Raw genomic sequence first — 11,648 nt, 5'->3', positions numbered from 1 at the left:
CTAAATATACGTTGTGAAAAAAGTTGAGCGACCCCAATGTTTCAGAAAAACTACTATGTGAAGGGGATTTCATGGTCATAACTGACCTATGGAAAAGCAATTTATTTGTATCAGATTGCTCTCTTCACTTGAGATTTTGTTAACTACTATTCTCAACCCAAACACCTATCATGTCTCTAGACTTCTCACTATGAACAGATGAGCACCTGTAATTCTTCGATAAAGCAAAACTTTACATAACATTACTTGCTGGATCCACCTATGTCCATATGACTGTGTAGATACCCTTGTGCCCATCACTCTGAAGTGATGGGGGAGCCACCCCTACTCAAACAAAAAGAGTGAAACTGTTCTTGAATGTAACCCACGAATAGGGTTGGCTGGTAAAATTGAGGCTTGATGCCAATGTTATTAATAGGGAAAAATGATAAAAACATAGGAAGGCTGGTATTTTTTCCTGAAAAGGTGGTAATCCTACCCACGAATAGGAAGGAATCTCCAGAAGCAATCTCTTTCATAGTTCCTAGGGCTCTATTACATGCACCGAAGGGTGCAAAGTACAAAAATCTTTGTTTTTTGCTAGGGTCGGACTGGGGGTGCAGGGCCCACCGGGGCTCCCATTCCAGGGGCCCCACACCCCCAAGGGGTAATAAGGGGCATACCTTTGACCACTTAGTGCTCTTGCACTTGTGTCCAGGGTTACTGTAAACAACCCTAACACTGTCTCTCTAAGGAAGTACATTGTCAAAACATTGTGTAGGTATATAGGGAGAATTTACCACACTTAAACACAAGTTTGGAAATTCACAGTCAGGAACTTGCATGCATCCTGATGAGAAACACAGATGGCAAATTTGTCGCAGTGCAAGTCAAGGCAACGGATCAAATTTTTGCTTTGGTGGTTTTAATATTACTACACCTAGTTTGGTTCCTCTCTGTGCCCAGTGGCAGCATGTTTGGTGTGGATTCCTCCAAGGCCCCATATACTTCACTGTATGACCTCATAATTTTAATTTAATTAGGCCTTTGTATATGAAAAATAATCAGGCCACTACATGCGATAAGTTGCAGAGCACAGATATAGGTTATAAGACCAGTATCAAACTTTTCACTTTTTATTACATAACCCCATAAAAAATAGTTTGCAGCTTTTTAAGCAACAATCTGTACCTTTCTTCTCTATTATTTTTAAAAAAAAGAATAAAATAATATTTCAATAGTAGACACAGGGTCTGTTTTTTTGTGTGCTAAAGTCTATAGCAACCAATCAGATCTTTGCTTTAATCTTAACTGTTAACAGACTGATTTGCATTTGCTGATTGGTTTACAAAATAATGTTCATGCCATTTATATGGAAATGCATTTATTATCATAAAGGAATAATAGTTCTAAAATGTAGGCTACTGTTCTATCATATCTAGTACTGTGTAACTACAGACCTTTATGCAAGAATTATCACATGAATGCAAGGCTGGCCCTTTCTGTGTGATTCAGTTACTCCGCCATATTTGACAATGTTATGAAATTTTATATGGCAGCAAAGAAAATGGACTTTAATTACACATAGCATAGCTAGAGGTATGCAGTGAATCTCTTGTACTGAAAACACCCGTGCAAATATCACTGTCATATTATGCAACAAGATTTCAGCAGACAAAAGAAGAATCAAAGAAATGTTTTGGTTTTGACAAATCTGTAAACGGTTTGAGTTCCTTTCTTCTGCTCTTTAGTTGTGGTTCACGGCATACCTTGAATACATGCATAGTGCCTTTGTGTCTCGGATCAGTCTGCTGATTAAAGAATAACAAACAGAAAGTATGACTGGTTCTGTATTTGTTAGACTGAAAGTTAATGATTTTCATACAGAGTCATATCATATCTCAACAACTGCTTAGTTTTCAAGCTTCTAGGTAATTTAAGGGTATCTAAGGTTGTCATTTTTTTTTTAATTTTGCACATGTAACAGTGTATTTCTTATGGGTGTCAGCATCAGGATTGGACTGGGATTTAAAATCTTCCCTGGCATTTCAAGTACACAGAAGCCCAAACAGCCCACTCCCAGCCCAGTTACTGTGTATGAAATCATACAGCAGCCCCTACAGATTGCCAGTCCAGGCCTGGTCACCATAATTCCATATCTACCTGTTATTAAAGTAAACCTGGATATTCCTAGTACAGGTTTTATTCAGTGACCCAGAACAGTGGAAAGGTAACAACATTCACAATTGTTGTAAGAACTTGGATCTGCTTAATGCAACCCAAATGGTAACAGGTTAAAAAAAAAAGAGAGAAAAGACAAGAAAAATATGAGTTTGCATGCCAAAATCTGCTTTGTATGTCTGCAGTTTTACCCTCATACTCTATAAGTATAAATGTACAAATAGCAAGTATGAGTCTCCTTTACTACCAGAAAATTAAGATAGATGCATTTAGAAACCACACACATTTAGCAACAGCATATATTGAGCTTAATTAATAATAAAAACTAATAAAATTATATTACATTTTTATTTCCATTTTGTACTTGTTTAATTGAAATATTACAAGGTAAACACTATAATTATTTCTTGCTTTTACTTTGTTTTGCCTAAATTTATTATATTAATCATTGCCTCAACCTGCTACCTATAGTTTCAGCCTTACATAAGACAACATTATTTCTTTTACTCCACCTAACCTCATCCCAGTTGGGTGTTTTAAAACAGCCAAAGAATATCCTAAGGTCATGGGTATTGGGCATGTGACCATCCAAAAATGGCCAGTAATAGGGGAACTCCAGGCATTGCAGCTGCAGTAAGAAACCCACCCCTGTACCTATGAAGAGAGTCATTATAAAAATAAATAGATATTTCACTTTTAAACTTTTTTTCCAGCTTTTTACAGTACTGTATTACAGTATTTCATTTGAAGCAGCGTAGGTGGTTTTTCACGGTGGGGGCAGTGAGGTTGTGGAATGCCCTTCCTAGAGATGTTGTAATGGCAGATTCTGTTAATGCCTTTAAGAGGGGCCTGGATGAGTTCTTGAACAATCAGAATATCCAAGGCTATTGTGATACTAATATCTACAGTTAGTATTGATGTTGGTATATAGGGTTTATGTATGTGAGTAGATAGATAGGTTTATGTGTGTATGCTGGGGTTTGCTTGGAGGGGTTGAACTTGATGGACTTTGGCATTTTTTTAACCCAACATAACTATGTGACTATGTAACTATGTACTGTCTCTATGGTCATAAGTAAAAGGTCTTTGTATTATTCAGTTGGTTTGTGTGATTAGCCTTCCCAATCGAACTTGCCAAATCACACTAACCAAGTCTTTTCTTGACTACATTTTACTTTTAAAGATGGCAATACAAGTTACTAGTTTCATATGATTTTCAGTACATGTATAATTTCTGGCCTTGTAATCCTGACTAATATCTATGTACCATGAATATCGGCTGGTACATTCATCAGGCAGATTTGAAAATGTAATCTGCTAAATCACTATGTTAGCCAGGGTATGGGGCATCAGTAGATGAGAAAGTGAAAAGAAGCCCCAGCTCCTTTCCCCTTCATGCTTTTTGCAGGAATACTATAAAGGTGGACATATGTAATGGCCATTCTTCTGTAAAGCATTGTGGTAGTCAATATGCCATAGGCCAAGTGGTGAAACAAAATTGGATGATTATTGGGATTTTTTGCCAGGCCTGAGAAATATCTAGATATGCCCCATTAAATATGATTTGTAAAAATCAAAACCAATATCTGCCTCTGTATAGGCATCTAAAATACCCTTTATCTGAAACACTCATACACAGTTGCAATACAGCTGCCTGAGTGGCTTTTGGTCTAATTTAACTCTGGAAGTGGAAGACATGAGTTTTGTCTGTGACATAACAAATTACAGGTTCCTTAAATATATTAGGAAATTTCCCCCTGTAAACAATCAAAATTGTCACAAGTACAGAACAAAAGTAGGACACACCTGCACTGTTGCATGCAAATTCAGATGTGTCATAAAATAACTCACTATAACCATATAAAGCCAGTATAAAAAAACTAATGGAACTGTTAAAAGAGAGCTCTTATGTAACAGTTTGCTACAATTTAACCGTTTGTGTGCTTGCCAAGTAATTTGAATAGGAGCCGCTCATTAAGTGTAAACACATGGTCTCCACTGTTTTACTGGGTCCTGAAAACATGCATTTTGTGGTGTTAAAATTTGAGCCCCTGACTTAATGTCTTAGGATCTACAGAATTTAAAAGGTTAAATTACTACCTATATTTGTAGTACATTAATAAAGTATGTAAAGTAACAATATATGAATAAAATGCACCAATTACTTGTATAATATATATTAGCACATTCGACAGCCCCTGATTTGTATACAGTTGAATGGATAGACACGTAGTGAATGCTTTGCATTTTTTCCCTTCTGAAAGTGAAATGTGTATTATGAAACAGTTTGCACACGCTGTTCCCCTTTTATATGATTGTTTTGCTTGCAGAAGGCCTGCTGGAGATGAAGAGCCTTGGCCCAGAGCCAGCCCAAGCAATCTGTAAATAGTGTTTCACCAGTATCTTGGTCCCATAATGTTATTCAATGAGCATATGGCAGTGGGATGCCTTTCTACTTATAATCCTAGATACTTATGGGCCACAAAGCTCAAATGCCTTGGCATGACACATTTTCCTTGCGTGTTTCAAAAAAAACTTTTTTTTATTAAAAAAAAAAAAGAAAAAGAAAAAAGTAAAGAGCAATTATTGATATATTTACTCACCCAAAAGGAACATATTATTATGTATATATACACAACTTGGGATCAAATATGTGTGCTGAAAAGTGCTTTAAGACTGCAATTTAATTGGTACATTGTTATAGTGTTAAGCAAAGGTCTGTAATAATAAAATGGCTGGATAAGGGCTAATGCTTTACTAGGCAACATCCCAGAAGCCATTAAATGTGTGAGTCACCCAAGTGTGATATAGACACTGCTATGAAATAAGACATGTGGATGGTGTGTCTCACTCATGATGTACTTAAGTTTCCACCTTTTTTCCAGATTAGTGGGAAGGGGGAAGGTCACAGCATAAAGATTTCATGCATAGGCAGGGTTTACAGAGTTTTTGGGGGAATAGATGGGATTGCTGTGAGAGGGACTTTGGGCAATTTAGAGGCAGGCCTAGGGTGGCAAAACAAGGGATTACAAATTTATTGCCAAGTACATAGCCATTATATTTGTAATACTGGCCAAGCCCTGGCTGGTATTTTATCAGCTAGGTTGGTCATTTTAAAGCTCTGCAAAAGCATGCCTTACATTAGTGATCTCCAACTAGTTGCTCATGAGCAACATATTGCTCACCACCCCCTTTGATGTTGCCTCCAGTAACCTTAGTGTGGGTACCCCTTTTTAAATCCCTGGTTTGGAATCAAGTTTTGGAAAAACAGGGACACAGTTTTACTTCAAGCAGAACCTCCTGCAGGCTAGCAGTCCTGGGGCAACCAAATAGCCAATTATTTTACATCCATGAGGAACTTTTTTTTATTGTTTGTGTGGCTCACTGACACTTTTTAAATCTGAATGCGGCTCACAAGTGAAAAAGGTAGGGGATTCCTCCCAACATTGTGCTGCAAATGTTCTTTCACCCAAATGCTAAGGTCAAAAAATGATCCAAATCAGGTTCCAGTCCCACATATTTGCCAATATTTGGGCAATGTCACATTCCACTTTATGGCTCCACTTTAAGACTTTCATTATAAGGTTAGGGCTATGGTTCCCAAGCTGAAGGCCATTTAGGGCTTTCAGGGTAAATGCTTATTTACTGCCTTCAATATACCTGGTTCTGTTGCACTGTAGCTGTTAAGACCATGTTCTTATATATGTGTGACCAGTGTCAGAACTACTGGGGGCTCCACCTCTCCCCCATAGAGCTCATTACTTTGAAGAGGCAAAATAATATACCCAAGCAAACAAGCTACAGTTGAGATTTGAATGAAAGAATGACAGTCAGTGTTCAGGGAAAGTCTGAATGGGATCAGTGGATTTCTTACAAAGTAATGAAACACTATCACTAAGTTTTTTCAAAACAGTCAAAAACAGTATATATTTTACTTACACTCAGAATTAGCAAACAGCTCTACCTAAGTAACGAAAATACTCTTTGTATATTTCTGCTACAGGAAAATCTGATAAAAGCAACTCTTCTTGATGTGGCATTAAGCCAGGAAGTCAGAGCATTAACACCATATCAGCACTACATAGCTTAAGATAGTGAAGATGCAAGATAATATGATAAGGAGTTGGCAGTGGGATTCACATCGAAACACGAGACAGTCTGACTTGTTCCTACTTGCGATAGAAACCTTACATATAGTATTTTAATTGAGGAAATGGTATTCTACCCGTTAAGCTGCTAAAGTAAATGATGTGTTAAATATTTATGAGTTTCTGTTGCTTCATTGTCGAGCAATGTAATCGACTCCCCTGTGCTGGCAGCTGTTCCAGAACTGGCATCTCCCCTCCTGCATGACTTCTTGAGGGATTTCAAAGCTAGACAAACATTTGCTTGGGTAATTATTCATGTCTTGGGCTAAGGTGTGCCCTATGCACAACACTTGCATGGATTCAACAATGCAAGGGCAATGTCCAGTACTGAAGTGGTTTGAGTATCTTTAGTGATATTTAGGTATTTATATTGATTTATGCAATACATAAACCTAAAAATATACAATAAATATAATGTTGTGTGACCTTGTTATCATATCAGATGCATGCTCCTTCACACTAAAAGGCTTTTATCAGTAGTGGTGCTTAGCAGGCACTCAAGTCAAGTGACAGTTTCAATATTTAGGTCTAGGGTCAAGTGACAAACAACTTCATCTGGCCTTTGTCACTAAAAACTGCTCGTGAAAATACCATGGCATACGGAATAATTAAAAAGTAGTATATGTAGTATCCTACATGGGGTTATGATAGACCCTCCGAAAGCCACTTTGGTGTATCCAAAATTGTGTTAATATTTGCACAATTTAATATTTCATGGTGATTTTTTTTTTCAGAGGGGTAATTATTTCTTCTTGTATCTAAAACAATAGATACATTTTTGTTAAATGAAATGTGATCTTTACAGACATTAATAAAATGTGGGCTTTTAAGTGAATGTGTGCCTGTTTGGCTGAGGTCACCTGGATGTTACAATAAATCTCATACCACATTCCAGCGAAGGTATGAGAAGGATGCGCATCTTTAAATAGATCACTTTGTAGTGTTCAACATCTCGTGCTTACATCCATAAAGTACAAGTGTTAAATAGCACTCTGTGTGTTTAATAAGACTGTGTGCTACGAAATGGGATATTGGAGTCAGAGGACTGCAAGAACTTCAATTGTATTTCAGCTGAATAGAATCCTTACTGTGAGCAAATAGTCTTATTTTATGAAAACTGAAAATGAATGGGAAATAAAATTCTTAGACGCAAAAGATGAATATATAATTTATTTTTTGCATGTTTTAGAAATAACATGATGAGGTCGCAGGCAATATGTGGCAGCCCAAATCAGGATGATTTTATTGTTTGAACAAGGAAGGAATGTTTTACGCATACAGGGCAGTATATGCCCTCAAGTTTTATTCTCTAAGAAAATAAATCATATATATAAACCACTCTTATTAAAAGGCATATTTTCCCTTTAGTGGCTTTGTGCAGACACACGAGACTTTTTGACCCTGACTTAGCTTTGTGCTTGAATTGATGACATGTTGTCTTAACTGAGAGCGTGTGTCAAGGCATAAAAGGTATCATGCTTGCAGTAAGATAACACTTGGTGTCAGTAGGTGGAAATCATTGACAGTATATACCAAGTAAGTAGTTTAAATGTATTTAAGACAATATATAATTAAGGAAAATATCTTCAAATGCCATGACAAGACAAAAAGGTTGTGTAACACATTTTAAGAGACCACAAAGGACCTTTTCTGGACAGAAGAGCAGCTTCCTGCTTTGCTTACTCTAGCAGAAGAGAAGCCTGTTTTGTTAGGTTAAACATAGATGATGTGTCTCAAACCAAGACTTTTTAAAGCAGAAGTTCAATTATTTTAAATACAGAGCAAAGTTCTGCCATGGTTTAACAGTTCTGCTCTTTGCATTACTCAGCAGCACTTTTTGAGATCATATTCCTTTTGTGATTTTCTAAGGTAGGGTTAATTTGGAAGGGCCTGATGTAGTATTGATTTAGCTGTTATTAATCTGTATTTAAACTCTATATGAAAAATGTTTTGACAAAATTCACCTTTATTGTCCTTCATGTACCTTCTCATGCACTGAAAAAAACATCAGTACCATTTTTTTTTAATGCTAGGTTTCCTTTATTAAGGAACACCCAAAAATAATGTTGCAATGTCTGGAAAAGGCACTGCTATTCCTGTCTGTAGTTGAGGCCCCTAATTTTTGAGGAACTGAAATAGGTTTTAACAAAAGTGTTTCACTTTCTTCTAATTACATAAGCACTTTTGTTGTGATTTGTGGTGGAAAATGAGGAAACTCTGGGTTAAAAAGATCATGTGATAAAATCAATATGTGTTGCAAAGTAACTACTTTTGGTAGACAAAGTACAGCATTTGACTGGTTTGGGAGTGCCAAATGATGAGAAGCGATAACTTTAATACTGACATAGCTGGCCCTTTCAAAGCGATGAATTGCAGTGCTCTTCTAGCTGATGCACAGCCTTGGCCTTAGGCATGCCTTTGCATTTCAGATTTCCACGAGTAACAAGTGATTGTAGTGCAGAAAAATGCTGCTGGCTACTTCCTCTAGCAGGTGTCTCAACTGGCACTCTCCCATCCTAGATGCAGTCATGTGGCTTATGCCATAAAAGGGTTACTATTAGGCAAGTACTGTGTGTAAGCCCCTACACAAAACAGTAATTAATCTTTATTTATAGCTCTTAACTTATTGCTTATATTTGACTCTTAACTTATTGCAACTGTATTTATCTTATATCTATCTGTATTTATTGTTGTACTTTGTATTTATCTATTATTATCTTAATAAACCCGTTTGTATTAATGTATTCAACTGTACAGTGCTGCGTACATAAGTAGCGCTTTATAAATAAAGATATACATACATTTATAGCATGCTGACATATTCCATAGATTTTATATATCATTCCATGCCCCAGTGAAGCACAGGGAGAAAATACAAACTCTTAGCAGATAGTTCCCTAGCTGGAATCAAGACTAGGACCTCGGGCTAGACATTGTGCCACTATGTACAGTGAAACCTGTTTGTAGCTACCCACAAAAAGCAGCAACCTCCTGGTACAAGATTGGTCACAAAGCAGCTTTTTAGCCATTATGCAAGCTCATGAGCATGTGGGAAAGTATGGCCATCATCATACTCACCCTAATGGACCATACTAAAACCTCACAAATCCGGGTTCACTAAGCAAGTGCAGGGTCTGATACCTAGGGTCTGATACAGCCTTGCCCAACAGCACTCAGGGAATATTCAAAACTGCACACAAGTCTTTTACTAAATCTCCCCAATTCACTGCATCTACCCAATTCCCTCTCTACACCTAGCCAAGTGCTTAAAAGACAGTCGATACATGATTTTGTATACATGTTCAAAAAAGAAAAAAAATTCCTCCAAACATAAAAAGTTCAAGAGCTCTCTGTTCTGAACAAATTTCTGCCAATTTGATCATAAATGACGGAAACCATTAAGTCAAGGGGAAAAGTAGAGCAGATGTTGGTTATAATGAAATGATAGTTACTATAACATTATGAATTAGTTCAGGGTCTGGAGCTAGAAGGCAGATACTGTGGTCACAAGAAAACTGACATACAAAAGTGAAGGTATTAAATGAGTAACAGACATCTACCCAAGAAGAAAACAGCGTCTGTCTGAGATGGAAAACAAGTGATGCAAAAGTTATAAATTGTAATACCAGGAATAATAAAATGAAACAGCATGTTGTGAATACACTTACATGTTAATATTGTCATCTACGCTATTTTTATTAACTAAAAACGTTTGTTACACTCATTTCCGGAACAAGAGTTAGTCATAAAATGAGCCACTGTGTCTTGGTGGAAACTTCCAGACGTTATTGTTGTTCAGCAATCAAATGTATTGGTTATGCTATCTATCTATCTATCTATCTATCTATCTATCTATCATCTATCTACAGATCACACACAACAATTGTGCATGTATACTGGAAGAAGTGAGACATTCTTTGTGGAGACAAGAGAGAAATTAAGTAAAGAGGCTCCTCTTTACTTCATCCTCTACCAGTGACCGTACCCTGGCAGCTATGGTGTATAGGAAAATTAAATTTTCTAACGTGTAATCAACAACCTGGCTGATGTTACAAAGCTATTGGGTGGGAACATTGCCTGAGCATACATTGGAAAAGATTTTATATGCAGAGGTATGCATGGCAAGCTTATCCTACAGACTGTCTAAGAATATTTAGGAAGCATATACTAAGAGGTGCAAAGTAAGCTCCAGTTCTAGTAACCTATAACAACCTATAGCCTATAGCCGGCAGCAATTAGTGGTCTGTCTCTTAAACACACCAGGCCCACAACTAAGGATAGGCAGAAGAGGCACATGCCTAGACTGCAATGGTGGTGGAGGGGCAATGGGCAGGTACCTCTTCTCCTTGCCTTATACCAGTTTCAGCCCTTCTGTATTGACCAACGTCAGTAAGTATCACTAAGCATGGGAGAAAGGGGGTTGATGAGTGAAAGGGTGATGACGAGTGGGGGGAGGGGTTTAATAAACACAGGCCTGTATGGCTTTACCCTATTAGACAAGATAAAGGAGACCTCTGCCTGTAGAGTTTACAATCCATTCTACTGAAATAAAAGTGGCCATACATGGGCAAATTTTGTCCTGTGAAACTGTTGATTTTAGTATGATCTGATAAAATTGTCTACTTGTCATTACATCGATGGGGGGTGAAGGACTGAAAAATGTACATTTGTTCCAACAACATCATCCCAACAGTCAATCAGGTATAAAAATTTTAGTTGTGAAACTATAAAATCTGTCAATGGATGGGACAAACATCATCAGCTTTAAAGGCCTGTTCCCTGCAAATGGCTTTATTTTGAAGGGTTGGGTTAAATGAAAACAAACAAATGTCATGAAATTGGCATTGAAATTTAGTTAATAAAATAAATAAATAAATAGAAGAATAAATAGAATATAAAGTTTATTTTTTGTTTTATATATTTTTTTTATTTTAAACCGATTAACAAAGTGCTTTTGCTGAAGCAGTACCTTATGACCATAAAAAAATTTAGTTGAGGACTCCATGTCATATCCGATTGCCTGGCTGAATTAATTCCAAACCCTTACTACATGACTTTAAACCACTGGACAACAAAAGGTGCTGATTTAACTAATTTACATATGCAATTTAGGGTTCAGTTTCAATTCAGGATTTGGATTTAGGGCTAATCTTTTTGTGTAGGATTTTAGAGACGAATTTGGTGTAGTTTCCCAACTTAATTATCTCAAGCTCTCTGCTATGTTTATGTTTTACAGTTAGAATTCATGGATTAGCAGTGAAAACCAAACAAGTGCTGCGTTCTTGCCTACGGACAAATGGGTAAGTGAAGGCAGAAAGAGAAGCAGAGAAAGGGTCGTTG

The 11,648-nt window shown here is 37.0% G+C and overlaps 1 protein-coding gene across 1 annotated transcript in view; it reads right to left on the bottom strand.

Annotated features, from left to right (window-relative positions):
* Nucleotides 1-1,746: 1,746 nt before the first annotated feature.
* Nucleotides 1,747-11,648, bottom strand: part of atg5 (autophagy related 5) — a 199,050-nt gene continuing 189,148 nt past the window's right edge. Inside the window, exon 8 of the mRNA XM_031901703.1 lies at nt 1,747-1,790. Coding sequence (XP_031757563.1) covers nt 1,783-1,790 — 8 coding nt within the window. The 3' untranslated portion in view covers nt 1,747-1,782. The remainder of the gene's footprint in view (nt 1,791-11,648) is intronic.

This window comes from Xenopus tropicalis, chromosome 5, assembly GCF_000004195.4.
Source record: "Xenopus tropicalis strain Nigerian chromosome 5, UCB_Xtro_10.0, whole genome shotgun sequence".
Taxonomy (NCBI): Eukaryota; Metazoa; Chordata; class Amphibia; order Anura; family Pipidae; genus Xenopus; species Xenopus tropicalis.
This window is presented reverse-complemented; position numbering and strand designations above follow the sequence as displayed.